The sequence below is a fragment of the Maylandia zebra genome, linkage group LG7 (genome assembly GCF_041146795.1).
Source record: "Maylandia zebra isolate NMK-2024a linkage group LG7, Mzebra_GT3a, whole genome shotgun sequence".
Lineage (NCBI taxonomy): Eukaryota > Metazoa > Chordata > Actinopteri > Cichliformes > Cichlidae > Maylandia > Maylandia zebra.
In genome coordinates this window covers 20,955,958-20,982,893 of record NC_135173.1, presented here as the reverse complement: position 1 = coordinate 20,982,893, position 26,936 = coordinate 20,955,958, and the positions used below count along the sequence as shown (strand labels likewise).

The 26,936-nt window shown below is 39.2% G+C and overlaps 4 protein-coding genes and 1 non-coding gene across 5 annotated transcripts; 4 read left to right on the top strand and 1 right to left on the bottom strand.

The window, feature by feature from the left end:
• Positions 1-166: 166 nt before the first annotated feature.
• On the top strand, positions 167-2,833 carry LOC112430775 (mannose-binding protein C-like). The gene is made up of 5 exons (XM_076886048.1): positions 167-281; positions 533-722; positions 886-939; positions 1,712-1,777; positions 2,030-2,833. Exons 2-5 carry the CDS (start codon positions 548-550, stop codon positions 2,410-2,412), a joined length of 678 nt encoding a protein of 225 aa, XP_076742163.1. The 5' UTR covers positions 167-281; positions 533-547; the 3' UTR covers positions 2,413-2,833.
• A 1,512-nt stretch (positions 2,834-4,345) lies between these two features.
• Positions 4,346-7,091, top strand: LOC106676789 (mannose-binding protein C). The gene is made up of 5 exons (XM_024799247.2): positions 4,346-4,460; positions 4,712-4,901; positions 5,065-5,118; positions 5,891-5,956; positions 6,288-7,091. The coding sequence occupies exons 2-5, from the start codon at positions 4,727-4,729 to the stop codon at positions 6,668-6,670; spliced, it is 678 nt and encodes a 225-aa protein (XP_024655015.2). The 5' UTR covers positions 4,346-4,460; positions 4,712-4,726; the 3' UTR covers positions 6,671-7,091.
• A 5,714-nt stretch (positions 7,092-12,805) lies between these two features.
• LOC112429739 (mannose-binding protein C) lies at positions 12,806-15,462 on the top strand. Its single transcript, XM_024799248.2, has 5 exons — positions 12,806-12,921; positions 13,173-13,362; positions 13,526-13,579; positions 14,352-14,417; positions 14,749-15,462. The coding sequence occupies exons 2-5, from the start codon at positions 13,188-13,190 to the stop codon at positions 15,129-15,131; spliced, it is 678 nt and encodes a 225-aa protein (XP_024655016.2). The 5' UTR covers positions 12,806-12,921; positions 13,173-13,187; the 3' UTR covers positions 15,132-15,462.
• Positions 15,463-15,849: 387 nt separating this feature from the next.
• Positions 15,850-15,921, bottom strand: trnam-cau (transfer RNA methionine (anticodon CAU)). The gene has a single exon. It is a non-coding gene; the product is annotated as a tRNA-Met (tRNA).
• Positions 15,922-20,722: 4,801 nt separating this feature from the next.
• On the top strand, positions 20,723-23,737 carry LOC101476925 (interferon-induced transmembrane protein 5). Its single transcript, XM_004563854.6, has 2 exons — positions 20,723-21,066; positions 22,733-23,737. Exons 1-2 carry the CDS (start codon positions 20,860-20,862, stop codon positions 22,952-22,954), a joined length of 429 nt encoding a protein of 142 aa, XP_004563911.1. The 5' UTR covers positions 20,723-20,859; the 3' UTR covers positions 22,955-23,737.
• Positions 23,738-26,936: the final 3,199 nt, after the last annotated feature.

Below are 26,936 nucleotides of genomic sequence, written 5' to 3'. Positions count from 1 at the left end.
GTGCCTCATAAAGTCAAACGTTATCATTTCTGCATTCACCCATAACTACGTCAAATCCGTATTCTCATGTTTAGATTCATAGAGTCTTTAAGGTATCACAACACAGTGGCCTTTTTTTGGTTTGAAAGGAGGGAGGTTAATGGACAATCCCTAATGAGATGTTCCAGCTGCTTACTGTGGACTGAATCCCTCCCACATTACTTCTAGCAAATATCTCAGTTCTTTTTCTGTGGAAGCAGCAAAGAAGCAGTATGCCCAGCACATCACTTCTCGTTGGTGGGGTGAGTTCTCTCCTGTTTATCTCTGTATTGTACTAAATTTTGTGCTACCAAATGGTTTTAACTCTTGAAAACACTTTAAAACAACAAAGATAAAGAAGTACAACACACTAGCTAGAAAAAATTAATTAAATTTAGCAATTTCTGCATAAAGAATGTCTATAATTGGAAAATTTATCATTCTTCCATTTGAGGGTTAGGGCTACATGGCTTTTATATGGAAAACTTAATACTATATTTAACCAAAATTTCAGTTCTGAACTACGAAGATGAGACTGCTTCTTTTATTCTCCGTCATCTGCTTGATGGCCACTGTCAGCTTCAGTCAGCCTCCTGGTCCTCCAGGTCAAAAAGGTGAAAAAGGAGATCCCGGATATCCTGGGTTTGCTGGGATGATAGGACCACCTGGACGAGATGGTGTTCCTGGATCACCGGGGATTAAAGGTCAAAATAACCGATGTTATTACTTCATTCCAGCAGTATTTTAAAGGATGTAATTTCGAACTAAATTTAGGTCATTTATTTTTTATTTGGACAGACAAATATATTTGATTTTGAAGCCACAAGCACCTTTAGCTGGCTCACTACCTGTTTATCTATTCTGCAGGGGACCGAGGATTTCCTGGGATACCTGGATATCCTGGCGTTCGTGGAACATGCTGTAAAGTTTACACTTAAACACCTTTTTTTTGCAATGATTGCTTTAGATCATGTACACCTCAGTTATCTGGCATGTTTTCTAAAGATAAAGGCTATGTGTCCCCTGATGTGCCTTGAAATCTATGCATATGGTGACACAATTAGGCAGGCGCAGGATTAGAAATAAGTCTACTGTATTTATAGTCTGTAAAGTCTAAAGGGAAGCTTGACTGTAGACTGTCGTTCTCTCTGTAACATTTGTAGTCACACAAATTTCTCACAAGGCCTCAGTTGTTTTGGTTGGTTACATTTACTCAAAGCTGGAGTATATAAAACAATTTATGCCTGCACGCATTTTGTATTTTCTCATGTTATCTTCTGATTTGTTGATCATAAGTGCCCACAACATAATTCACATGGGGGTAATTTGATCACTGTCTAAATTTACATGCTGGTTAGCAGCATGTCAACGATGATGGATGAGCTAGAAAAACAGTTTACAAATGGTAACCACTTGTTTTTTCCATATTTCTCTCATGACTGAACAAAACATCCTGAAACAGTTTAAAGAGCCCGTAAGCTTAACAGAGTGATTATCTAATCATTTCAGAAATCAGAAAAACAACAACAATTCCTTCCATGTCATAAATAAATAAAAGTTTGGAAAAGAAAATCTGTCAGTGGTTAAAAGTGAGGCATAAAACGAAGAAACTTTAAATGGCCATTTGTAGGTACAGCAGAGCTGTAAGTGTGGCCTCTGTGTAAAGTTCACTAACTTGATCTGTTTGATCCAGCTGCTACTGAGACGAGCTGCCCAGACCTCAGAGCTTTGAAGGACAGACTTGCCAAGCTAGAGCTCGGTAAGTGTCACAATCATGTGTTTTTAATTCAAATTCAAACACAACTCAGTTACAAAGAACTGTTTTTGTCAAATACACAGGACATCTAAAAAATGCAACTTTAAGTCTAATTTTCAGACATGATTGATAAGTCATCATATTCATCATCATATTTCTGTGTGACAGTTTTCCATGTCTCTACAACATTAGATTGATTTTAAATAAAAAGCCTAAGAGTAACAGTTTGCTTTATTACATTTTTCTGTTCTCTAGCCATTAACTATCATTTTGTCCGGAGAGTTGGTCAGAAATACTTTGTGTCCAACAAGGAGAGAGGCTCTTTCTCCAGGGCTGTCGAATTCTGCTCCCAACAACACATAGAGTTGGCTTTGCCCCAGAACGAGGAGGAGAACAACGCACTGACTCAAGTGTTTGGCGATGTTTACAAGGCAGCTTGGATCAGTGTCAACAACAAAAAGGCAGAGGGAAATTTTGAGGTGGATATGAAAAACCAACGTCTGACATTTACCAAGTGGGGAGAAGGTCAGCCAGACAAATCCATCCAAGATACAGGCTGCACCATGCTGTCAGAAAACGGCATCTGGCAAGTTACACCAGAATGTTCCATGAACGCTTACATCATTTGTCAGTTATAGAAAAATCCCGGTTCCTTGCGAATCTTGCTTTTGGCAATTTCCCCCCACTATCATGTTTATCTCAACATTTTTATTGCATTTTTATTTCTTATATTACATGTAGAGAAATGTTCTCATTTACCCCAATGGAAGAAAAAATCTAAGCTTGCAGTTGTTTATGAATTATGGGTAAAGCATCGGGGCTGCATTTTGTAGAAGAAAGAAAACTTTGTAGTATTAAAAATGAGACCAACGATTCTCAGTTGACCAACTGAAGTGAAACTCCCAATGGCAATGAATTCATGAATGCATTGTAATAGGAATAACTATTATCTCACAGACCTAAGTTTAAGTCAGTTATTCTGATGCTTGACTGATGTATTGTCAATAAATCATTTAAGCTAACTCTTCATGGTTTCAAATAAATGCTTTTGCATCACTATTGTGCTTTCTGCTATATGTCAGTGTCTTTATGTTAGACAAAAGCCTTTTTCTGTCTCCATCTTCATAATTCTATAAATATAATAATAAATGTATAAAGAATTAAACATTGAACTGCAATAGAAACAAATTTTGTAAGTGTGGCATTCTAATCATGAACTAGTGAAAGTAGGTATTAAAGTATTATTCACATGGTTATAATGCAGTCCCAGACAATGCCATTTGAAGATATTGTTTAATTTTTTCCAAAGGGTGCTTTGAACACTTATGTAGTGTTTTCCTATAAAAACATCACATATTGTGCATTTCTACATAAAAGCCTTTTCAGCTGATTGGTGTTTGCTTTTTGCGAACGCAATACTGTACTTGTGGCTGAAAAACTGGAAAGAAATATTAACATACTTAGGAATAAAATTGAGGTGTCATCATAACTTCATAATATCAGAGATCAAAAAAGAGGTTGTGAAATCTTTATATAAATAAAGGTATGTGCTGTTATATTTGTTGTTAAAAATCCCCCCCACCCCCCCACACACACACACACACTAATCCAACTCCCAGTTCCCATATGAGAGTATGCAGCTGTTGTTTATATGGAGGTCTGTCTAATATCTCAGCGATTTTTCTGTGGAATGAGCAAAAAGGAGGTCCACCCAACATAGCAATGCTTATTTGTATTTTGACTTCTTCCCTAGAGTCTTTTAAGCACATCCCTAATGCTTCCATGGGAGTTGAGAGGACAAGTAGCAGCCATATGCTGCTAATCAAATGTACCAAAATTCCTCTACAATTATGAGAGAGCCTGATGAAATCATACAGAGGATGCTTTGTTCAAATTATTGCTGCTAAAGGTGATTCTGCAAAAGTCTGATTCACAGTGTTTGTAGTTTTTCAGCCCTGCAACAGACTGGCGACCTGTCCAGGGTGTACCCTGCCTCTCGCCCTATGACAGCTGGGATGGGCTCCAGCGCCCCCCGCGACCCTGAAAAGGATAAGCGGAAGCGAATGGATGGATGGATGTAGTTTTTCACTAAGAAGTGAACGTAATGAAATATTTACATTGCACACAACCTCTGCAACATCTCAGTGTACTATTTTAAACATTAAACTACTGTTAAATTTCCTTTAAATATGTGTTTCAAACAATTCAGCGTCAACTGATTTATTAATCTTAAATGTTGAACTTCGTCTTTTTAAGTCTGTCAATTTTAAGAGAGCTTTAAAACAATAATGCACTCATGTTTTAATCTTATAGTGATGGTTGTGTGGTCAAAATGTGCACAATTCTTTTTGAAATTGAGTTTTGTACAGGGAGTTGCCTTTTATGTTAAGTGGCAGAAACTGTTTGTGCCTCATAAAGTCAAACGTTATCATTTCTGCATTCACCCATAACTACGTCAAATCCGTATTCTCATGTTTAGATTCATAGAGTCTTTAAGGTATCACAACACAGTGGCCTTTTTTTGGTTTGAAAGGAGGGAGGTTAATGGACAATCCCTAATGAGATGTTCCAGCTGCTTACTGTGGACTGAATCCCTCCCACATTACTTCTAGCAAATATCTCAGTTCTTTTTCTGTGGAAGCAGCAAAGAAGCAGTATGCCCAGCACATCACTTCTCGTTGGTGGGGTGAGTTCTCTCCTGTTTATCTCTGTATTGTACTAAATTTTGTGCTACCAAATGGTTTTAACTCTTGAAAACACTTTAAAACAACAAAGATAAAGAAGTACAACACACTAGCTAGAAAAAATTAATTAAATTTAGCAATTTCTGCATAAAGAATGTCTATAATTGGAAAATTTATCATTCTTCCATTTGAGGGTTAGGGCTACATGGCTTTTATATGGAAAACTTAATACTATATTTAACCAAAATTTCAGTTCTGAACTACGAAGATGAGACTGCTTCTTTTATTCTCCGTCATCTGCTTGATGGCCACTGTCAGCTTCAGTCAGCCTCCTGGTCCTCCAGGTCAAAAAGGTGAAAAAGGAGATCCCGGATATCCTGGGTTTCCTGGGATGATAGGACCACCTGGACGAGATGGTGTTCCTGGATTACCGGGGATTCAAGGTCAAAATAACCGATGTTATTACTTCATTCCAGCAGTATTTTAAAGGATGTAATTTCGAACTAAATTTAGGTCATTTATTTTTTATTTGGACAGACAAATATATTTGATTTTGAAGCCACAAGCACCTTTAGCTGGCTCACTACCTGTTTATCTATTCTGCAGGGGACCGAGGATTTCCTGGGTTACCTGGATATCCTGGCGTTCGTGGAACATGCTGTAAAGTTTACACTTAAACACCTTTTTTTTGCAATGATTGCTTTAGATCATGTACACCTCAGTTATCTGGCATGTTTTCTAAAGATAAAGGCTATGTGTCCCCTGATGTGCCTTGAAATCTATGCATATGGTGACACAATTAGGCAGGCGCAGGATTAGAAATAAGTCTACTGTATTTATAGTCTGTAAAGTCTAAAGGGAAGCTTGACTGTAGACTGTCGTTCTCTCTGTAACATTTGTAGTCACACAAATTTCTCACAAGGCCTCAGTTGTTTTGGTTGGTTACATTTACTCAAAGCTGGAGTATATAAAACAATTTATGCCTGCACGCATTTTGTATTTTCTCATGTTATCTTCTGATTTGTTGATCATAAGTGCCCACAACATAATTCACATGGGGGTAATTTGATCACTGTCTAAATTTACATGCTGGTTAGCAGCATGTCAACGATGATGGATGAGCTAGAAAAACAGTTTACAAATGGTAACCACTTGTTTTTTCCATATTTCTCTCATGACTGAACAAAACATCCTGAAACAGTTTAAAGAGCCCATAAGCTTAACAGAGTGATTATCTAATCATTTCAGAAATCAGAAAAACAACAACAATTCCTTCCATGTCATAAATAAATAAAAGTTTGGAAAAGAAAATCTATCAGTGGTTAAAAGTGAGGCATAAAACGAAGAAACTTTAAATGGCCATTTGTAGATACAGCAGAGCTGTAAGTGTGGCCTCTGTGTAAAGTTCACTAACTTGATCTGTTTGATCCAGCTGCTACTGAGACGAGCTGCCCAGACCTCAGAGCTTTGAAGGACAGACTTGCCAAGCTAGAGCTCGGTAAGTGTCACAATCATGTGTTTTTAATTCAAATTCAAACACAACTCAGTTACAAAGAACTGTTTTTGTCAAATCAATCAATCAATCAATCTTTATTTATAAAGCACTTTTCATACAGAGAAAATGTAGCACAAAGTGCTTTACATAGTTAATACACAGGACATCTAAAAAATGCAACTTTAAGTCTAATTTTCAGACATGATTGATAAGTCATCATATTCATCATCATATTTCTGTGTGACAGTTTTCCATGTCTCTACAACATTAGATTGATTTTAAATAAAAAGCCTAAGAGTAACAGTTTGCTTTATTACATTTTTCTGTTCTCTAGCCATTAACTATCATTTTGTCCGGAGAGTTGGTCAGAAATACTTTGTGTCCAACAAGGAGAGAGGCTCTTTCTCCAGGGCTGTCGAATTCTGCTCCCAACAACACATAGAGTTGGCTCTGCCCCAGAACGAGGAGGAGAACAACGCACTGACTCAAGTGTTTGGCGATGTTTACAAGGCAGCTTGGATCAGTGTCAACAACAAAAAGGCAGAGGGAAATTTTGAGGTGGATATGAAAAACCAACGTCTGACATTTACCAAGTGGGGAGAAGGTCAGCCAGACAAATCCATCCAAGATACAGGCTGCACCATGCTGTCAGAAAACGGCATCTGGCAAGTTACACCAGAATGTTCCATGAACGCTTACATCATTTGTCAGTTATAGAAAAATCCCGGTTCCTTGCGAATCTTGCTTTTGGCAATTTCCCCCCACTATCATGTTTATCTCAACATTTTTATTGCATTTTTATTTCTTATATTACATGTAGAGAAATGTTCTCATTTACCCCAATGGAAGAAAAAATCTAAGCTTGCAGTTGTTTATGAATTATGGGTAAAGCATCGGGGCTGCATTTTGTAGAAGAAAGAAAACTTTGTAGTATTAAAAATGAGACCAACGATTCTCAGTTGACCAACTGAAGTGAAACTCCCAATGGCAATGAATTCATGAATGCATTGTAATAGGAATAACTATTATCTCACAGACCTAAGTTTAAGTCAGTTATTCTGATGCTTGACTGATGTATTGTCAATAAATCATTTAAGCTAACTCTTCATGGTTTCAAATAAATGCTTTTGCATCACTATTGTGCTTTCTGCTATATGTCAGTGTCTTTATGTTAGACAAAAGCCTTTTTCTGTCTCCATCTTCATAATTCTATAAATATAATAATAAATGTATAAAGAATTAAACATTGAACTGCAATAGAAACAAATTTTGTAAGTGTGGCATTCTAATCATGAACTAGTGAAAGTAGGTATTAAAGTATTATTCACATGGTTATAATGCAGTCCCAGACAATGCCATTTGAAGATATTGTTTAATTTTTTCCAAAGGGTGCTTTGAACACTTATGTAGTGTTTTCCTATAAAAACATCACATATTGTGCATTTCTACATAAAAGCCTTTTCAGCTGATTGGTGTTTGCTTTTTGCGAACGCAATACTGTACTTGTGGCTGAAAAACTGGAAAGAAATATTAACATACTTAGGAATAAAATTGAGGTGTCATCATAACTTCATAATATCAGAGATCAAAAAAGAGGTTGTGAAATCTTTATATAAATAAAGGTATGTGCTGTTATATTTGTTGTTAAAAATCCCCCCCCCCCCCCACACACACACACACACACTAATCCAACTCCCAGTTCCCATATGAGAGTATGCAGCTGTTGTTTATATGGAGGTCTGTCTAATATCTCAGCGATTTTTCTGTGGAATGAGCAAAAAGGAGGTCCACCCAACATAGCAATGCTTATTTGTATTTTGACTTCTTCCCTAGAGTCTTTTAAGCACATCCCTTTTTTTTTTTTTTTTTTTTTTTTCTAAATGACATCAGAAACAGCAGTATGCGACATTACGTGATGGCAGAGCTTCAGTTCATCCTTTGTCATTTGTTTTTTTTTTTTTTTTTTTTTTTTTTTTTTAATAAATAGGACAGGGGGAATGAATGAGAGAGAGAGGGGGAGAGAAAGAAAGAAAACCAAAGGGGAGAAGAGACGGTGAGAAGGGGGGGGGAAGAGAGAGAAAAAAAAAAACTCCTGGGTCACCTGTATGGAGAAAAAAAACAAACAAACAAACAAACAAAAACAAACAGAGGAGACAGCAAACAACAAAGAGCAACATAATAATAGAGAAAACAAAGCACCATCACAATAAACTAGCTAGTCATAGATATCAGTATTTACTAAGTAATAAACGATATTGTGCAGCACGCAAGATAGACAGCGCACAGTGTGCTTTGAGGCAGCAGCCAAGAAAGCTTTAGTCCGCGTCTGTGAATACCCATGTGTGCATACCTGTGTGGATCAGCATGCTTGCATTCCAAAGGTTTCTCCATGTAATGATCTGCTAGGGAGTGTGGGGGGGCCACAGCCCCGTCCTCCAGGGTGTGAAGCGGGTATGGAGGAGATCAAAACTCCAGACATCCAGAGGCCCCCAGAACACAAGAGACCATGGAAGACCAACAGAGGGGCAGCCGCGCCACTGTCCCAGTAAGAGCTGAGGAGAGTCCCAGATGAGGGCTCGCCCAGCAGCTGCGGAGCAGAAGTCAGGGGGAGTTGCAGTGACGCGCCCGTGAGCTCCGCCGGCCCCCAGCTGCGCCTGAGTGACCGAGCCCTAGGCCGAGAGGCCGGGGGCACCCCACCTCCAAAGGGGCCCGAGCGAGCCCCAGGCCCCAGGCCCCGACAAGCGGCCCCCAAGGAGTGAGCCGGTGTGTACCCGGACGCCCACCCCCAGACACAAAGAACCACCAACACACCGACACCTGAGGGAGTCCGCCACCGGCAGGGGAAGTGGTGGTGGGTGGAGATAGGCCTCCAAACCTTGGAGGGCCTGAGGTGTCCCCAGAGAGGTGGCGTCTGATACCCAACCTGACATATAGACACAGACATACAGGCACACACAGACACAAACATCCATTCCCACCCTCATGCTCTCATATGCACTCACTCCACACTCAACCAACGTGGAGACAGACATAAAGAGACGCTGTACACACAATCACACTCCCCAAGCGTACTCTACAAACCGGGTCTAGGTACCCTTGCCCCTGGAGGGGGGAATTGCACCCAGACCCAGGTGGTGTTACCCTTTTCCCTGCGGTGGGGAGAGGCAGACCACCCCGACTCCGCAGCAGCAGGGAGGCCCCACACCCCAGACCGCAGTCGGACGGCCAACTCCTCCTACTAGCCCTCCCGCTCCAGCAGGCCGCAGAGAATGGGGGTGGGAGAAGACTCCAAACCTCCCTCCACCCACTCATTGTAGTGTTGATGCATATGTGTTCTAAGGTGCAATTAAAACCCAGGAGGGCATGGAGCTACCTGCCAAGGAGCAGCAGGTAAGCGCATAGTCCCTCCTGCTAACCCTCAATGACTAAGTGTATTTAAAATTGAGAGGTGGGCAACGACGTCAGGGGTGAGGTATACACCCTGATGGTAATTTGGACTCCGTGATTGTGCCCACCCCCAAGATCCTATATGTATGTGTAATGAGAGTGTGAATAATGTGAATGTCTAAGTTGTGGGATAAAATTGAGGCAGAGGCAGCCAGAAGGGGACGGGGGGGGTAGCCTCCTCTGCACCCTGGTGACATACCCCCACTCCAAGGCCCTGCATGTGTGGGTGGTTGTGGAGGAGCGGGAAGAGGGAGGCAGCTGGAGATGGGGAGGGAAGGAAGGGAGGGGCAGGTAACCCCTCCCTGGGGCCAGCTCCCCCGCTGACCCCAGTAGGCACTCCCACCCTCCGCGACCCGCCAGGGAAGGGGGGCCCAGGCCCATCAGACCGGGGCCCAGTGCAGTAGCGCCCCCCGGCTCCACAGAGCCCTGGACAGTCCACCCAACCCCACCACAGAGAAAACTGCACCCACCCCACCAACCACACATCTTCCAGACTACATAAGACGGTAAACGCCCAGGCTGAGATCTTCCTCCACCTCTCCTGTATCTCCCCCTCCTGCAGAGAGTTCCTGAGAGAAGAAAGCTCCTGCAAGATGTGACCATCCCCCCCACCAGTTGAAGAGCCCCCCAGGCGGCTCGATGCACCGGCGGCACCCTGCTCCAGGGCCGGGCCCCCATGCACCCACCCGCCCACAACCCCGGCAACACACCAACCAGGACCCGAGCCCCCGAGGCCCGGCCCGGGCCCCAGCCCAGAGACGGAGCGCCCCCAAAACCTCACGCCCATCCCGGACCCACCCAGGGGCAGCCAGGTTGCCAGGTCAGTAACCCACGTCCGTCAGCACAGACCCTCCCCTAGCCCCGCTGCACGCAGCCGCGAGGAAACAGTCACCTGAGAGCCAACAGAGCCCTCAACCGGACGTGACCGCTACCCCGGGTTGAGCCCCCCAAGGAAGATGCCTCCGGGGAACCCCCCGACGCCCTAAGCCTGTCCCTACCCCCTCACCAATCACAACAGTGAAGGCGGGACCAAACTATGACCCCCCACCCCCACTAGGTGATGGAGCTGATAAAAGGGGCCCAGAGCAATTGATCTAATGTGGTGGCAGAGGCTGTGTCAAGACTAATGTAATCTAATAGATAATTTCTATATTGGTTAGAATTAAGATTATTTTTATTTTTCCAGTTCATGAGGACTGTTTTCTTGGCTATGCATAGGGCAGTGAAGATCATATGGGCTATATTCTTTTCTGAAGTGACATTATCTAAGCTGCCCAACAAACACACTAAGGGGGAAGTTGGAATGTTACATTTCAGACATTTTGATAAGTCTTCACATATCTCGCGCCAAAACTTTTGCACTGGTGGACAGAACCAAAGAGCGTGGATGTAATTGTCTGGTGTATTGCCTTGACAGTGTGAGCAGTTGTTGGAAGATGTAAAGCCCATCTTGAACATCCGATGACCTGTATAGTGCACTCTATGAAGTATTTTGTATTGTATTAATTGCAGACTGGGATTTTTAATTAATTTAAAAGTTTTTAAGCAAATCTGAGACCAGAAGTTTTGGTCTAGGTTGACTGATAAATCTGCTTCCCACTTTGCAGTAGGAAGGGATATTGATTCATCTAATTTAGAAAGTGTTCTGTATATTTTAGATAATAATTTGATTTAAGAGTAAGAAAATGTGCCGCACTTAGTGGTGTTTGTAATTCAACTTGACTGAGGTTAAATTTCTTTTTTACTATGGATTTAATTTGTTGATTTAATTTGTTGATATTCTAAAAACCTTGTCTTGTTGATCCCATATTGTTCAACTAGTCTGTCAAATGGAATAAATTCTGTTCCCTCTAATATATGTTCTAAGTATTTAATTCCTTTACAACTCCATTCTGGGAAATTAATCATATTATTGTTTTGTAATATGTCAGGGTTATTCCAGATAGGTGTACGTTTGCATGGGATTAATGAAGACTCCGTTATTTTTAGAAACTCCCACCATGCTGTTAGAGAAAAGCTGATGTTGATACTTTTAAAGCATTCATGTCTTTTGATGTTTGAGCTAATAAATGGTAGGTCTGAAATCTCTAGATCCTTGCATAGTGCCTGTTCAACATCTAGCCAGGGCTCAACTAAGAAGGTATGTTTTAACCATTCTGAGATGAACTGAAGCCTGTTGGCTAAGAAGTATTGGTGAAAATTAGGCAGATCTAATCCTCCTCTATCCTTGGTTCTTTTTAGCGTTTTTAAGCTGATACGCGGGGGTTTATCTTTCCAAAGGAATTTGGAAATATATGAATCCAGAGATCTGAACCAATCTTGTGATGGTTTGTTAGGGATCATCAAAAATAAGTAATTTATTTTTGGCAAGATCATCATTTTTATAGTGGCGACCCTTCCCATGAGTGATATGGGTAAAGATTTCCATCTAGTCAGATCGCCTTCTACTTTCTTTAGAAGTGGGATGTGGTTTAGTTTAGTTAAGTCTGAAAGCTTAGGAGAGATATTAATACCTAAATATTTAATATTTCCGGATTGCAGTGGGGCAGAGGAAGAATTATGGAAGGAGCAGTTAATGGGGAGAACTGTAGATTTTAAGCACATCCCTAATGCTTCCATAGGAGTTGAGAGGACAAGTAGCAGCCATATGCTGCTAATCAAATGTACCAAAATTCCTCTACAATTATGAGAGAGCCTGATGAAATCATACAGAGGATGCTTTGTTCAAATTATTGCTGCTAAAGGTGATTCTGCAAAAGTCTGATTCACAGTGTTTGTAGTTTTTCAGCCCTGCAACAGACTGGCGACCTGTCCAGGGTGTACCCTGCCTCTCGCCCTATGACAGCTGGGATGGGCTCCAGCGCCCCCCGCGACCCTGAAAAGGATAAGCGGAAGCGAATGGATGGATGGATGTAGTTTTTCACTAAGAAGTGAACGTAATGAAATATTTACATTGCACACAACCTCTGCAACATCTCAGTGTACTATTTTAAACATTAAACTACTGTTAAATTTCCTTTAAATATGTGTTTCAAACAATTCAGCGTCAACTGATTTATTAATCTTAAATGTTGAACTTCGTCTTTTTAAGTCTGTCAATTTTAAGAGAGCTTTAAAACAATAATGCACTCATGTTTTAATCTTATAGTGATGATTGTGTGGTCAAAATGTGCACAATTCTTTTTGAAATTGAGTTTTGTACAGGGAGTTGCCTTTTATGTTAAGTGGCAGAAACTGTTTGTGCCTCATAAAGTCAAACGTTATCATTTCTGCATTCACCCATAACTACGTCAAATCCGTATTCTCATGTTTAGATTCATAGAGTCTTTAAGGTATCACAACACAGTGGCCTTTTTTTGGTTTGAAAGGAGGTAGGTTAATGGACAATCCCTAATGAGATGTTCCAGCTGCTTACTGTGGACTGAATCCCTCCCACATTACTTCTAGCAAATATCTCAGTTCTTTTTCTGTGGAAGCAGCAAAGAAGCAGTATGCCCAGCACATCACTTCTCGTTGGTGGGGTGAGTTCTCTCCTGTTTATCTCTGTATTGTACTAAATTTTGTGCTACCAAATGGTTTTAACTCTTGAAAACACTTTAAAACAACAAAGATAAAGAAGTACAACACACTAGCTAGAAAAAATTAATTAAATTTAGCAATTTCTGCATAAAGAATGTCTATAATTGGAAAATTTATCATTCTTCCATTTGAGGGTTAGGGCTACATGGCTTTTATATGGAAAACTTAATACTATATTTAACCAAAATTTCAGTTCTGAACTACGAAGATGAGACTGCTTCTTTTATTCTCCGTCATCTGCTTGATGGCCACTGTCAGCTTCAGTCAGCCTCCTGGTCCTCCAGGTCAAAAAGGTGAAAAAGGAGATCCCGGATATCCTGGGTTTCCTGGGATGATAGGACCACCTGGACGAGATGGTGTTCCTGGATTATCGGGGATTAAAGGTCAAAATAACCGATGTTATTACTTCATTCCAGCAGTATTTTAAAGGATGTAATTTCGAACTAAATTTAGGTCATTTATTTTTTATTTGGACAGACAAATATATTTGATTTTGAAGCCACAAGCACCTTTAGCTGGCTCACTACCTGTTTATCTATTCTGCAGGGGACCGAGGATTTCCTGGGATACCTGGATATCCTGGCGCTCGTGGAACATGCTGTAAAGTTTACACTTAAACACCTTTTTTTTGCAATGATTGCTTTAGATCATGTACACCTCAGTTATCTGGCATGTTTTCTAAAGATAAAGGCTATGTGTCCCCTGATGTGCCTTGAAATCTATGCATATGGTGACACAATTAGGCAGGCGCAGGATTAGAAATAAGTCTACTGTATTTATAGTCTGTAAAGTCTAAAGGGAAGCTTGACTGTAGACTGTCGTTCTCTCTGTAACATTTGTAGTCACACAAATTTCTCACAAGGCCTCAGTTGTTTTGGTTGGTTACATTTACTCAAAGCTGGAGTATATAAAACAATTTATGCCTGCACGCATTTTGTATTTTCTCATGTTATCTTCTGATTTGTTGATCATAAGTGCCCACAACATAATTCACATGGGGGTAATTTGATCACTGTCTAAATTTACATGCTGGTTAGCAGCATGTCAACGATGATGGATGAGCTAGAAAAACAGTTTACAAATGGTAACCACTTGTTTTTTCCATATTTCTCTCATGACTGAACAAAACATCCTGAAACAGTTTAAAGAGCCCATAAGCTTAACAGAGTGATTATCTAATCATTTCAGAAATCAGAAAAACAACAACAATTCCTTCCATGTCATAAATAAATAAAAGTTTGGAAAAGAAAATCTATCAGTGGTTAAAAGTGAGGCATAAAACGAAGAAACTTTAAATGGCCATTTGTAGATACAGCAGAGCTGTAAGTGTGGCCTCTGTGTAAAGTTCACTAACTTGATCTGTTTGATCCAGCTGCTACTGAGACGAGCTGCCCAGACCTCAGAGCTTTGAAGGACAGACTTGCCAAGCTAGAGCTCGGTAAGTGTCACAATCATGTGTTTTTAATTCAAATTCAAACACAACTCAGTTACAAAGAACTGTTTTTGTCAAATCAATCAATCAATCAATCTTTATTTATAAAGCACTTTTCATACAGAGAAAATGTAGCACAAAGTGCTTTACATAGTTAATACACAGGACATCTAAAAAATGCAACTTTAAGTCTAATTTTCAGACATGATTGATAAGTCATCATATTCATCATCATATTTCTGTGTGACAGTTTTCCATGTCTCTACAACATTAGATTGATTTTAAATAAAAAGCCTAAGAGTAACAGTTTGCTTTATTACATTTTTCTGTTCTCTAGCCATTAACTATCATTTTGTCCGGAGAGTTGGTCAGAAATACTTTGTGTCCAACAAGGAGAGAGGCTCTTTCTCCAGGGCTGTCGAATTCTGCTCCCAACAACACATAGAGTTGGCTCTGCCCCAGAACGAGGAGGAGAACAACGCACTGACTCAAGTGTTTGGCGATGTTTACAAGGCAGCTTGGATCAGTGTCAACAACAAAAAGGCAGAGGGAAATTTTGAGGTGGATATGAAAAACCAACGTCTGACATTTACCAAGTGGGGAGAAGGTCAGCCAGACAAATCCATCCAAGATACAGGCTGCACCATGCTGTCAGAAAACGGCATCTGGCAAGTTACACCAGAATGTTCCATGAACGCTTACATCATTTGTCAGTTATAGAAAGTTCACAGTTCCTTGCAAATCTCACTTTGGGGGATTTTCTTTCCCCATGTCATGTTTATCTCAACTTTTCATGAAAGGAATTAACACATAACTTTCTTAAACAATGATAAATTACATTCTACCCCGTGTGGGGTTTTTTAACAGTTTATTATTTTTCTTTTACCTGTATTATTATATCTGATTTTAAAAAAATTACTACTGCAAACGAAACATATTTAGAGTATTCATCTCTCTTTTATATAAATGCCAGATGGTATTCTTAATGTGTACATGCTTTAAATATAAAAATTATACAATAAAAACAACACTGCAGAAGTGTGGGATTTTACTTTTACTTTTTAATTTTTACCTTTTACTAAAGTGAAAAAACGCAACTTTAATTGCTGTTTTCATTAATTGGTTTGACTTTGTAAACTGATATTAATGAGGCACCATATAGTTTTCTGCTCTTTTTTTTAAACGCAGACAGTAATTTTGTTTGTCTCTAAACATTTTAGAAAGTAATTACATAACAAAGAGAGTGAGAATTTCAGAACAAAGATAGTGTTGTAGATATAAACTGTATATAGGCATAAAGTTACTGTGGTTTGATTAGATGTTAATACTAAAATAAACATCTATTCCAAATGAATGTAATTACACGATTTAATGTAACATTATGTTACATATCTTGTAAGATTAGTTAATTTCAAAAAAAGAAAAGAAAAAAGATAAATAGCAGAGGATGGTTTCGATCCATCGACCTCTGGGTTATGGGCCCAGCACGCTTCCGCTGCGCCACTCTGCTGCGCTGAGATAGCGGCACAGGACACTATTGAGCTCTGCATAAGCCCCTCCCACTGTTGTCATTCGCAGAAGCGACGACGGTAACACGTTTTACACCACATTTTGAGACGAAATACTTCGTAGATAATACGCAGTTTAAACCTACCTATCACACTACTGCAACAGACTATGAGAACAACAGCTACCTGCTCCACGGTCACATAGATAAAACATCACGAGGGATTTTTTTTGGTTGTTCCCGCCTTTGTTGTAAAGCACAGTTACAGGCGGCAGAGGGCGGTGTTGCTCATTTTTGTTTCAACATTTGAAACAACAGCATTCAAAAGCAAAGAGACACGTTTAAAAATCTAGATGATTCAATTCATTAAGTTATATTTGTTTTTTTATTCAGCCATACTTTGAACTCACAGCTCACTATAGTGGTCATAAGATCTCACATTTCACAGTACTCATTTCTCTACTTAGCGCATCATCATGCCCTTTCCGGAGTTTATCATCAAAGTCGGTTTTCATTGTGTCATTGGCTCAAAGTTGAATCATTTTTATCATGTTTAAATAGCATCAGAATCATTTTACTGGTGTTCGGAAATCAAACGAAGAAATTGTGCCTCTAACAATGTTTTTCATAAGCTCTACAATACAATGACAGTTATTGTTTTGCTGAAATAAATTTTTTGAAAAATTGGAAATAATTTATAAATTAAATAACCTGTGTGTACTGTAATATTTTGATTATACATATTTAATGGCAACTTTTGATTTGAATTAATGCCACATGTCATTGACACAAAATATCACAATATTGTCATCTCTGATCACTCCCCTGTCACATTAACCTTAAACATCCAAATGCAACTAGACTGCAGCAACCCTCTACTGTTAGGTGCGAAGGATTTTCATGAATATTTGGAAACACTGATCTCGCTGTGTTTTGTGGTAAATGAAAACTCAGAAACTAAGCCTGCTACACTTTGGGAGTATTTAAGGTGTACTATTATCTCTTTTAAATCAGCCAGAAGGAAGAGAAACCGGGCTAAGCTCCTTGACTTGGACAAACAAATTAAAGATCTGGATAAAGAGAATGCCCAAACGCCATCCACAATGCTACCTAAGAAAATACTGTCTTTAAAATGTGAATATAATAATCTACTCTCAGCAAAAATCAGTAAAGCCTTTTTGTGCACCAAGCAGAAATACTCTGAGCTTGGTGACAAATCGCATAAAATACTAGCAAGAAAAACTTAGGAAACAAGAACAAGACAGTACAATTCATAAAATTAAAAATAATGCAGTTGAGGCTTTAATGGACCCCGGAGACATTAACAATCACTATTTCCAATTTTATCAAAGTTTATATGCTAAACAAAATATAAATTGTGACTCTACGAAAAAGTTCTTGGATAGCTGCACTTTTCCAAACCTAGGGGAGGATTAACTCACATGCTTAAACTCAGAAATAACAGTAGAGGGGATCAAGAAGGCAATTAGTAAAACCAATAAGGCTCTTGGACCAGATGGCATCCCCAGCAAATTTTATAAGAAATTTAGTGAGATTTTGTGCCCATACCTGCATAAAACATTCACTCAAGCTCTAGCAAATGAAGTCCTCCCTCCCACCCTTACAGAGGCAATTATAACTGTTATTTATAAAAAATAAAATAAAATAAAAAAGAAGGTAGGAATGCTGAGAATGTAGGTTCTTATCGTCCCATCACCTTGCTAAATCTGGATGGGAAACTATTGTCTAAAGTATTTTCCAGTAGATTAAGCCCCTTTTAACACAGTTAGTACACCCTGATAAAACTGGATTTATACCCCAGAGAAATTCTTTTTTTTAATCTCAGGTGACTATTCAACATTATTTACTCCACTGCCAGACCTAAAGAAGAGTTGGCAGTTTTGGCACTCGACGCTGAGAAGGCATTTGACCAGATTGAATGGCCCTATTTGTTCGAAATATTGGAAAGATTTAAATTGGGCAAGAAATTTATTTCAGTGGTAAGTTTTCTTTATGGCAATCCTCATGCTCGCATTCTTACCAACCAGAATCTATCACTATCCTTTGGCTTATATAGAGCGACAAAACAGGGATCTATTTTTAAAAAAAATACTGATACAACTACTAATAAAATCTCACTCTATGCGAATGATGTGTTATTATATATCACCCAGCCAGGAAAGACTATTCCTGCCATATTAGACAAAATTAAGTTATTTGGGTCTTTCTCTGGATACAGGATAAATCTGAATAAAAGTGAACTAATACATGTGAGTAACCCATCATGGCTGCAAAACCTCCCATTCAGTATAGCTTATGAGAAGCTCACTTATCTGGGTATTCAGGTTACAAAATGCTATTCCTCTCTATTAAAATCTAACTTCTCTCCCTTAATATCTGAGCTTCAGTCAAGTGTACAATTCACTTCCTATATCACTCATTGGTAGAGTTAATCCTATAAAAATTATAATTTTGATTGTGGTTGTACTTATTTCAACATCTCTCTGTATTCCTTCCTAAAACATTTTTTAAAAACCTGAATTCACTCCTCTTACCTTTTTTATGGGGCAATAAAACACATAGAATTGCTAGGAAACAGCTTTGCAAGTCTAAAACGGAGGGAGGGTTAGCGCTTCTGAATTTCTTGTTCTATTACTGGGCTTTGCATATAAAATTTATGACATACTGGTTAGCAGACAACGGCAATCCCCTCACATGGTCGCAACTGGAGCAGGAAGCTTGTCAGCTTTACTATATAGCTATACTGCCCATTGATAAGTCTATGTATGATGGCAATGTGGTAATACATAGCACCCTATGTATTTTTAAGCAGATTAAACTATGTTTTAATTTGAAGTCTCTATCCCCTATTACACCCATTGTAGGCAATCCATCTTTTAAACCATCTATTCTAGACAATGCATTAAAACAGGTAGGACTTTGCTCAGTCAGTCATCTATATTGGGACAGTGTCTTTGCCTCTTTCAATCAGTTACAAGAGATATACAAGCTATCAGGAAGAGACTTTTTTAGATACCTGCCAGACTCTGTCAGGAAATATACAGGTCTTTGAGAGTCTCAACATTTCCGGTCTTGATAAGTGTCTCCAACTTTCACCTTGTAGTGAGAAATTTATCTCTTGCACCTTTCAGAATTTAATGCAAGCTCATCCTTTATCAAATCTAAATGGGAAGAAGAATTAGGTATCATAATCACAGACACTCAATGGGAAAAAGGTTTGCAGAATATCCATAAATGCTCCTATAATGCAAAACACTTCTTGATTCAGTTTAAAGCTTCATCTACACTTTACTAGAGAAAGGTTAAATAAAATATACCCTGAGGTCTCTCCTATATGTGAGAAATGCTCCGTAGCTGAAGATACATAAGCCACAGTTTTGTTTTTTGTCCCGAGGTTTACAAATATTGGGCCGACATCTTTGATTCAATGTCTGAAATTCTTCATGTGTAGCTGAACCCTGATCCACTAATAATTATTATGTGCATCTTTGATGATACTGTGGGAATAGACAGTGCAAAGTGATGTTTGATTTCCTATTGTATTATTAACGCAAAGAAACGTTTATTATTATCATAACAATAAATCAGATGCGCGGATGTCGAGCCAGAGCAAACGCACAGTCACCATGGGGACTTCAGCCGAGATCTAGGTTGCATCAGAAGTAGTTGAGTGGCAGATCTAAGTGTTCTAGCAGGAGTATGTGGTTTGAGAAGTTCACTAAGATAACTCGGCGCTAATTTACTAATAGTTTTGAATGTAAGGAGTAATATTTTAAATTGAATACGGTACTTTATGGGCAGCCAATGCAAGCTAGCTAAAACAGGAGTAATAGGGCAAAATTTCCTCGTACCAGTCAAGTGGCGGGCTGCTGCATTTTGGACTGTTTGCAGTCTAAGAAGAAGAGAAGAGGGAAGACCGTAGTACAAGGAGTTACAATAATCCAACCTGGAGGTCACAAAAGCGTGAATAAGCTTCTCCAGGTCCTCATGCGGAACATAATGCCTAGCCTTAGAGATAAGGCGCAGTTGGTGGAAGCTAGATCTCACTACTTGGCTCATTGGTCTTTTAAAACATAGTCTGTTGAGTCTGTTTAATTCCCTTTCAAATGTATATAATCCTTGTGTTTATATCAAAATGATTTTCAAAAAAAAAGAAAACAATGAAAAGGACAAGCACTTGATTATAAAGCGTATCCTCTTACCCTGGTTAACCCTATTGTCCAGCATAAATTGGTCAGTGGCCATCTACTGTGGGATCTTCAATGTATGCAACTGTTACAATTTGTTACAAATATTACAATTTGTTTGGCTTCAGCTTAAAAAATAATGTTCAGGTTGGGTAATTTACTTTATTTTATGTAAGAAACTGTGACCGTTCACATGAAAACCAAATGAAATGAACTGAACTAATAGTTCTTATATGTTTTAGAAATGTGTCCTGTTGGTTGTGTTAACCCACTCTGTTCCCACCAAGATACAGATGCCTGCCTCAAGACCTCTGGCAGACTCTTCATCAGACATATCAAGGCTTTTCAACATCATTCAAATGGCCTTCACCTTCACCCAAATCACCACGCACCACCTTCAAATCTCTAGGAAAATTATTGTTTGGATACTTTTCTCAGCTACAGTTTATATATTTGGTCTTTCTCTCAGAGAACTGTTTCCCTGTCTTCTTCTCTCTATCTCTATTTCAGTCTCACAGGCTTGACCACATAATGACAGACCTGCAGTGCATTAAAGGACCCTGCCCATGGATGCTCTCCCTGCCACCTCCCTCTTTATGGGCCTTTTTAAGCCTCTCGCATAGAGGGGTGGGGGGAGTACTCTCAAGACGAGGACCAAGCATCTGGAAGGATAACAAGCTCACAAAGTTGTCTATCCACTTACAGCTAGGATTCCCCTCTCTGAACGCTAACAATGGACAACCATTCCTACAACTTCCCTTCCGACTGCACCCCTCTTACCAACTGCAAATCTGCTCGCAAGCCTGTTGGATCCACTGTAGTGAACATGGGGAACACTGGCAAGAATCCTCCCCGAGACTATCTAGTCTGGTCGCTGTGCAACACCTTGTATGTTAACTTCTGCTGCCTGGGTTTCATGGCGCTTATCTACTCCATCAAGGTGAGGCCTTGTGCTCTTTTTCTTTCTTTGCTTTTGAAAATGTTTTATAATCAATTTACAGACATCTAACAAAGAAGGGTCTACATTGTTAACTCAGTCCCAATTAAAACAAATCTTTCTATTAATGTATTTATTTTTAAATAAAGTAGCCTTCATTGTTGTCTCCAGTTATTTAAACTCTTTATTAAAACATTTTGAAAACAACAAAGGCAGAAACACTTGGATACACTTGATGAAAAAAAATGGAAGAATTTCTATGCAGTGTAATACTAGACTTTTGTCAGTCTTGAACAGCTTAATGCTAACAAGAACATTGTGTTACTATAATTGCCTCAGCCTTCTGCAATGAAACTTGGCAGCAAAAGCAAAAGTTGTGCAAAGTTGGCAAGGATACTTATGAAACAATGGGCAAAAGTCAAGCACCAATGAGTGGCTGCACCTACAATAACATTTCTAAAAGAAGCAGCGGGAACCAGCAATTACATTTTTGACAAAAAGAAGAAAATTGTTTTCTTTTAACCATGTGTAAGTGAGGGTATAAACTGTAAAAAGAGGGGAAAAAACCCTGCATACCCTATGATTTTTAAGGTGTTAAAAAAAATTCTTATAAAATGAATATGGAAGCATTCTTCATTTAAAAATTGTACATTTTACTTTATTTTTTTTACAGATTTTTTATGTGTAAAAAGCAGAACAACTTCTAGCTTTTCCTCTGTGTAAAAGTTCTGTTGCAAAATCTTTGAGTTTGATTAAACACAGTAAGATTCTGAAGCATGTAAAGACTTATTATTGTCTCTGGTCGAATGTCTCACACAGTAGAAAGCAGGAGCGCCCTTTACCACAGGAATGGAGCTGCAGAGAAACATAAAACAAAACAAAAAACTTAACACATTTTAAAAAGTTAAGAAGTCCTGGAAAATTGCATTTTCAAATCTTGTTTGGAAACACCGCATGACTACCTGGAAATAAAAGTTCCCGAAAATCTCACCACAAAAGGGTGTGTATACCCTTTATTTAATTTTTTTTCTGCATGCACGCGGTGCAGCTCAGAATCACAGGGCCACTGGCTCAGCACTCAGATTAAAGACAGTCACTGGTTCCTTGTCTGGGGAGTTAAAAATGGCATAATTGGTATCTTTCTAATGGGCAAGTACTCATGGGAAATTAGAGAGTTGTATGGAAGGCCCTGGCTGGGTTCTTTCCACAATAAATGGATACACTTAGAAGCTATTCAGTCTGCCCTGGGTCAGCACTGAACCAGATCTGTGGGACAAGCTGTCTATAAACAAAAAGATGATCTGTGTTTTACCTTCTTTATTTACAGTGAATTCATATTATCTTTTTTATGTAGTGCAGATGAAGCTTTAATGTCTCTAGATGTCCCACAAGACTTATGAGACTGAGGAGCAGGGGCGTAATTTCCAGGGGGGGTTATGACCCCCCCCCCAATAATCAGACCCAACCAATATATAAATAGGCTGTTCATTTTCTTTACTCATTTCAGTTATTACCAGCAAAATAGTTGCATGTTTAATCATCTGGGAATTTACCCAGACTTTCAGCACAAAGTTACGTTGATGCTGAGGAGTCTTCATATTTAAATTACCAGTTAAAACTGACTACACCAGATGTCTTAATATGAATTTGTCTTCCTGCATCTTTGCAGGCCAGGGACCAAAAGACTCAGGGCAACCTGCAGCTGGCTCAGGAGTGTTCGGACAAGGCCAAATGGTACAACATCCTGGCAGCCGGCTGGAACCTTCTCATTCCACTCCTGGCCATCGTCCTGCTTGTCCTCCTGCTCGTCCACTTGGGCTCGTCTCAGGGCTCTTTCGACTTCCTTGGAGAAGATGGACTCCAAAACTTCCTGAAACTTTTCAGCTGGTAGATGAAGGCAAGAGATAAGAGTGATATATGAAGAAGGCATTTGATTTAAATCAAGAATATGAAGGCTGACATGAGAATTTATTACACTCCTAACCTAAATGGGAGTCTGGACTTGGGCTGGCCTCTCTACCCCCTAATCAGCGCCAAAATACCATTTTAACTCAAAGGAAATCATGTCAGTGCATTATGAGATGGTCTCAAAAATGCGGAAAAGTAAACTTAAACTTACAAAAAATAAAAATTAAGAACAAACACATTAAGAAAAAGCATAACAGAAATTTCACACATGGGATCTGAAACACTAATATTAAAATTTCCCCATTTTAATGTCAGCCTTACTAGTATTGGTCAGTAGAGATGTGAAGCTGACCAAAGACTGAATAAGTATTAGTATTGTATTGAGACTGGGAGCTGAATCAAGTTGAGAGACTGAGCAAGCAGCTACTCTGCATCGTTTTTGTTATTTATTGTATTTATGAGTGAATTTGAATGATCTTTTGTCAGGTTAGAGAAAGAGAGAGAGAGGGAGAGAGAGGAATAGCAGAGAGAACAGGGGGCTGTGGAGCTGATGTCTGAATACCACGAGGATGAGAAACCACTTCACAAAAGGACAATCAACATTCATCTTGCATTGACAGTCAAATATATTTTATCTCTCAGCAGGCTTTAAATGTTATTAGTCACGACACACATTTATTTTTTATCACTATTCCTGTGATTTTATAAGTATTTTGAATTTCTCTTGCTGTCTTATAAATGAGTTAAATAAACCAGTTACTGTTAACACTTTTAGCACAAAACTTTTATTCTTTTGTTTAAAAAAACTTTTGCTCAATTCATCAAAGATCTACAAATGCTTTTCAGGTCTTTCAGGAACATAGAGGCAAAGAGGCGCTCCATTAAATTGCGGTTTTGCACCTACACCCAACTTTAAAGGTATCATTTTGGGCCTCATATGTAAGCCTGTAGGGTGGTTCTAAGGCAACGGGAAAAGCATGGTTGTTTTCATAGCAGCTGTGAGCCTGCTGTTTTGCCAATTATATACAGCACATCCTATTTCTGGAAGCTGCACAAATGTGCCCTGCAGTTTTGAGGCAGTGCCGACCACTACAGAGGAGTCAGCACCAATGTGGAGGCCTGCAGTGAAGGGGCAACATGGCTCATTTCCACTCAATCTGCTCTTTGCTCAGGCATTATTACAGACTGAATGGGTGTTGCTCCCTGTTTAGCACTCTGAGACTTCAGAGTCAACATGTTTTTGTTAGTTTACTCGTCTACTGCAGATGGACTCATTAGAACAGCCTTAAAACACCAGTTTTAAACAAATTATTACTTGTTCTAATAATTGGTAATATATCTGACAACATTCTTTAATTTGTTCTAGCGTTGCTTATATTTTAAGGAGTGAAGATTGTAGATACAGATAGAGCAGTATACCATATGGTTCAATTACATTTTATTTACATAGCATCAAATCACAACATTGGTCACCTTAGGATGCCTTATATTATTAGGTAAAGACCATAGAAAAACAAAGATAACGCCCCAAGAATCAAATGACCTATGACCAAGCACTTGACGACAGTGGGAAAGAAAAATACCTTTTAATAGGAAGAAACCTCCAGCAGACGCTGGCTCAGGGAGGGGCAGCCATCTGCACTGACCAGCTGAGGGTTAGGGGAAGGAGACAGGATAAAAGACACACTGTGGCAGAGAACCAGAGATTAATAACAACTAATGATTAAATGATTGTGGTGTATAAGCACATTAAACACACCCCTCAGCAGCCCTGATCAAGCCCTGACTATAATGACATGCGTTTGCAACAGCTGTCCCAAAATGACTTACCCTTCCAAGTGTTTTCATGTTCAGCTAAGCCCTGGTTGCCATGTGCAACCCATAAAAAGAGAAATCATTTAGAAATGTACGCTCCATGTATGTTTTTTTTTTAGCCACACATGCAATGAATCAAACTTGTACTTACATATGTAAAATATACACCCACGAATACCTCATGAGCAAATCAGAAACTAACCTTTCATATAATTCTTCAGAGGCTCTGTTTGCCCTCCTGCAACTCATTTCCACTCTTTGATGATTTGGGTGTCCTGCTCCTACTAACCTCCCACCTTCTGGACTCCCATCACATTAGCAGCTTTTCCTTTGCTAGCAACTTTATTTATACACACCCAAATCACTGCCTGTAGCTTCCAACTTTCTATTTTCCTCTTGTGGTCTGAGAGAAATGCTTACAGATGTCTGACCCATGGAGAATTACAGGATAGGAGGCGGCACTGCATAGGGAGGTGGTGCTAACTTCTCCATACTCTTTCTCGAGTCGCAGCTGAGGCCTGTGGGAGTAAAGACGTGCAGGAGGACTGCTTAAACTCGTGCTATCAAGTCAGTCAGGAGACGGAAAAACTTCTTAGCAATGAACTTCAGTTGTTTTTTTTTTATAGTTGTGTGAAGGTAACTCACACAGTACGAATTTCATTGCTCAGTGTAACCAATGTATTTTGTGGTGTATATGACAATAAACTTCTTGAATCTTGAATCTCTAACATTTACACTAACCTAAACTCAATCATTAGTTTTCCAATATTGGTTTGTTAGTGTTTTATGTCAAAACCAAACCATAAAGCTACCGGTTTATGGCACTGTAACAAAAGTACTTTTACTCAAATTACAACAAGATAAACAACTAAACACTTTTTCAAGACATTTTCTATGAATTAATAAAAACCGTATCATTACTGGACAGTCTTGGCCAATGAACTATCAAATAGTTGAGAGTTGATATCTGCTATCAACTTTTTGCTGTAATTTTACACATTTATATTTTTATTTAGGACACAGACATATTTCTTTGCAACAGCAGCTTTTTCTGTCACGGAGAAAAACTGACACATAGTCTTAAAATTATTATTCTTTTTCATACATAAAGATACATTATTACATTGCCACCTGAAGCAAACATTTTCTGGTTCAACATCTGGGCTACAAGGGTACTAACCAGGTGTAGAAATTGTGAAGATGCTGTGCTTTTGTGTTGTATTTAGTCTCACTCTGGCTTATCACTTATTTGAGTCTAACCAAAATTGGTGTTCTACAATGTGCTCCAAGATGTATATGATTATGAATATGATTTCTACACATGACACTGTGGAGAAAAATGTGCTTCAAGTCATTCATAAAGGGTCACATAGTTTCAATGATGTCAGCATTGTCTGTAGGACATGTATCAACGTCACAGCAATCAGGAGTGGTTTATGGAATCCATCGCTGGAGTACAATGACTCAAAATTTTCCTACAATATAGTACGGTTGCTACGGTACAATCCTCAAAAGTCCAGTACTGGTCATTACAATTCATCATTTACACAGAAGTCAAACTGATTCCCAGATCATTTCTTCTTGTAGCACGGTCCAGGTTTTAAGAGCAAGTAAAGACTAAATTTTGTTTCGTAACACTCGATAAGCTTTCTTGCCACACCACAGCTACATGTTTTCCCTTTTATGGATAGCCTAGATAGCTGGGCTGTTGTTGTATTGAAGCAGGACAATGGTCATGTTGTTTTGAACAGTGTTTACATTAAACTGCAGCGCTACAGGAGGGTTAAATATCTCATTGTCTCCTTATTAGCACCAGAATGACCTAACTGAAGTGTAGCACTACGAACATTTACACATAGGGCCAGAATGTAGGTTTGCAAGAGCGGTTTATGCCTAGGAACAGCTCCTTTTGGTGAGTTGATCCAGCAGAAACAGAAGCGTAATGTGAAAAGCTAATTTCTCTTGTGGGTTGGCTCAAATATAATTCATGTTAGGTTAATGTGCTAAAAACAAGCAAAAATTATAGCAACTTTTGGTAAGTTACTTGTACAGGATCACTATGGTCTAAGATACATCATGTTTTCTTTGCTTATTTTCTTTGTAAATATCCATCCATCTCTCTCGCTCTCTCTCTCTCTCTCTCTCTCTCT

Excerpts from the sequence above, each read along its gene's own strand:
- LOC101476925 (XM_004563854.6), top strand. The coding sequence starts at position 20,860 with ATGGACAACCATTCCTACAACTTCCCTTCCGACTGCACCCCTCTTACC. Across the intron at positions 21,067-22,732 it reads CGCTTATCTACTCCATCAAG|GCCAGGGACCAAAAGACTCA; the intron begins GTGAGGCCTTGT and ends GCATCTTTGCAG.
- LOC106676789 (XM_024799247.2), top strand. The coding sequence starts at position 4,727 with ATGAGACTGCTTCTTTTATTCTCCGTCATCTGCTTGATGGCCACTGTC. Across the intron at positions 5,119-5,890 it reads TGGCGTTCGTGGAACATGCT|CTGCTACTGAGACGAGCTGC; the intron begins GTAAAGTTTACA and ends TGTTTGATCCAG. Across the intron at positions 5,957-6,287 it reads ACTTGCCAAGCTAGAGCTCG|CCATTAACTATCATTTTGTC; the intron begins GTAAGTGTCACA and ends TCTGTTCTCTAG.
- LOC112429739 (XM_024799248.2), top strand. The coding sequence starts at position 13,188 with ATGAGACTGCTTCTTTTATTCTCCGTCATCTGCTTGATGGCCACTGTC. Across the intron at positions 13,363-13,525 it reads TGGATTATCGGGGATTAAAG|GGGACCGAGGATTTCCTGGG; the intron begins GTCAAAATAACC and ends TCTATTCTGCAG. Across the intron at positions 13,580-14,351 it reads TGGCGCTCGTGGAACATGCT|CTGCTACTGAGACGAGCTGC; the intron begins GTAAAGTTTACA and ends TGTTTGATCCAG.
- LOC112430775 (XM_076886048.1), top strand. The coding sequence starts at position 548 with ATGAGACTGCTTCTTTTATTCTCCGTCATCTGCTTGATGGCCACTGTC. Across the intron at positions 723-885 it reads TGGATCACCGGGGATTAAAG|GGGACCGAGGATTTCCTGGG; the intron begins GTCAAAATAACC and ends TCTATTCTGCAG. Across the intron at positions 1,778-2,029 it reads ACTTGCCAAGCTAGAGCTCG|CCATTAACTATCATTTTGTC; the intron begins GTAAGTGTCACA and ends TCTGTTCTCTAG.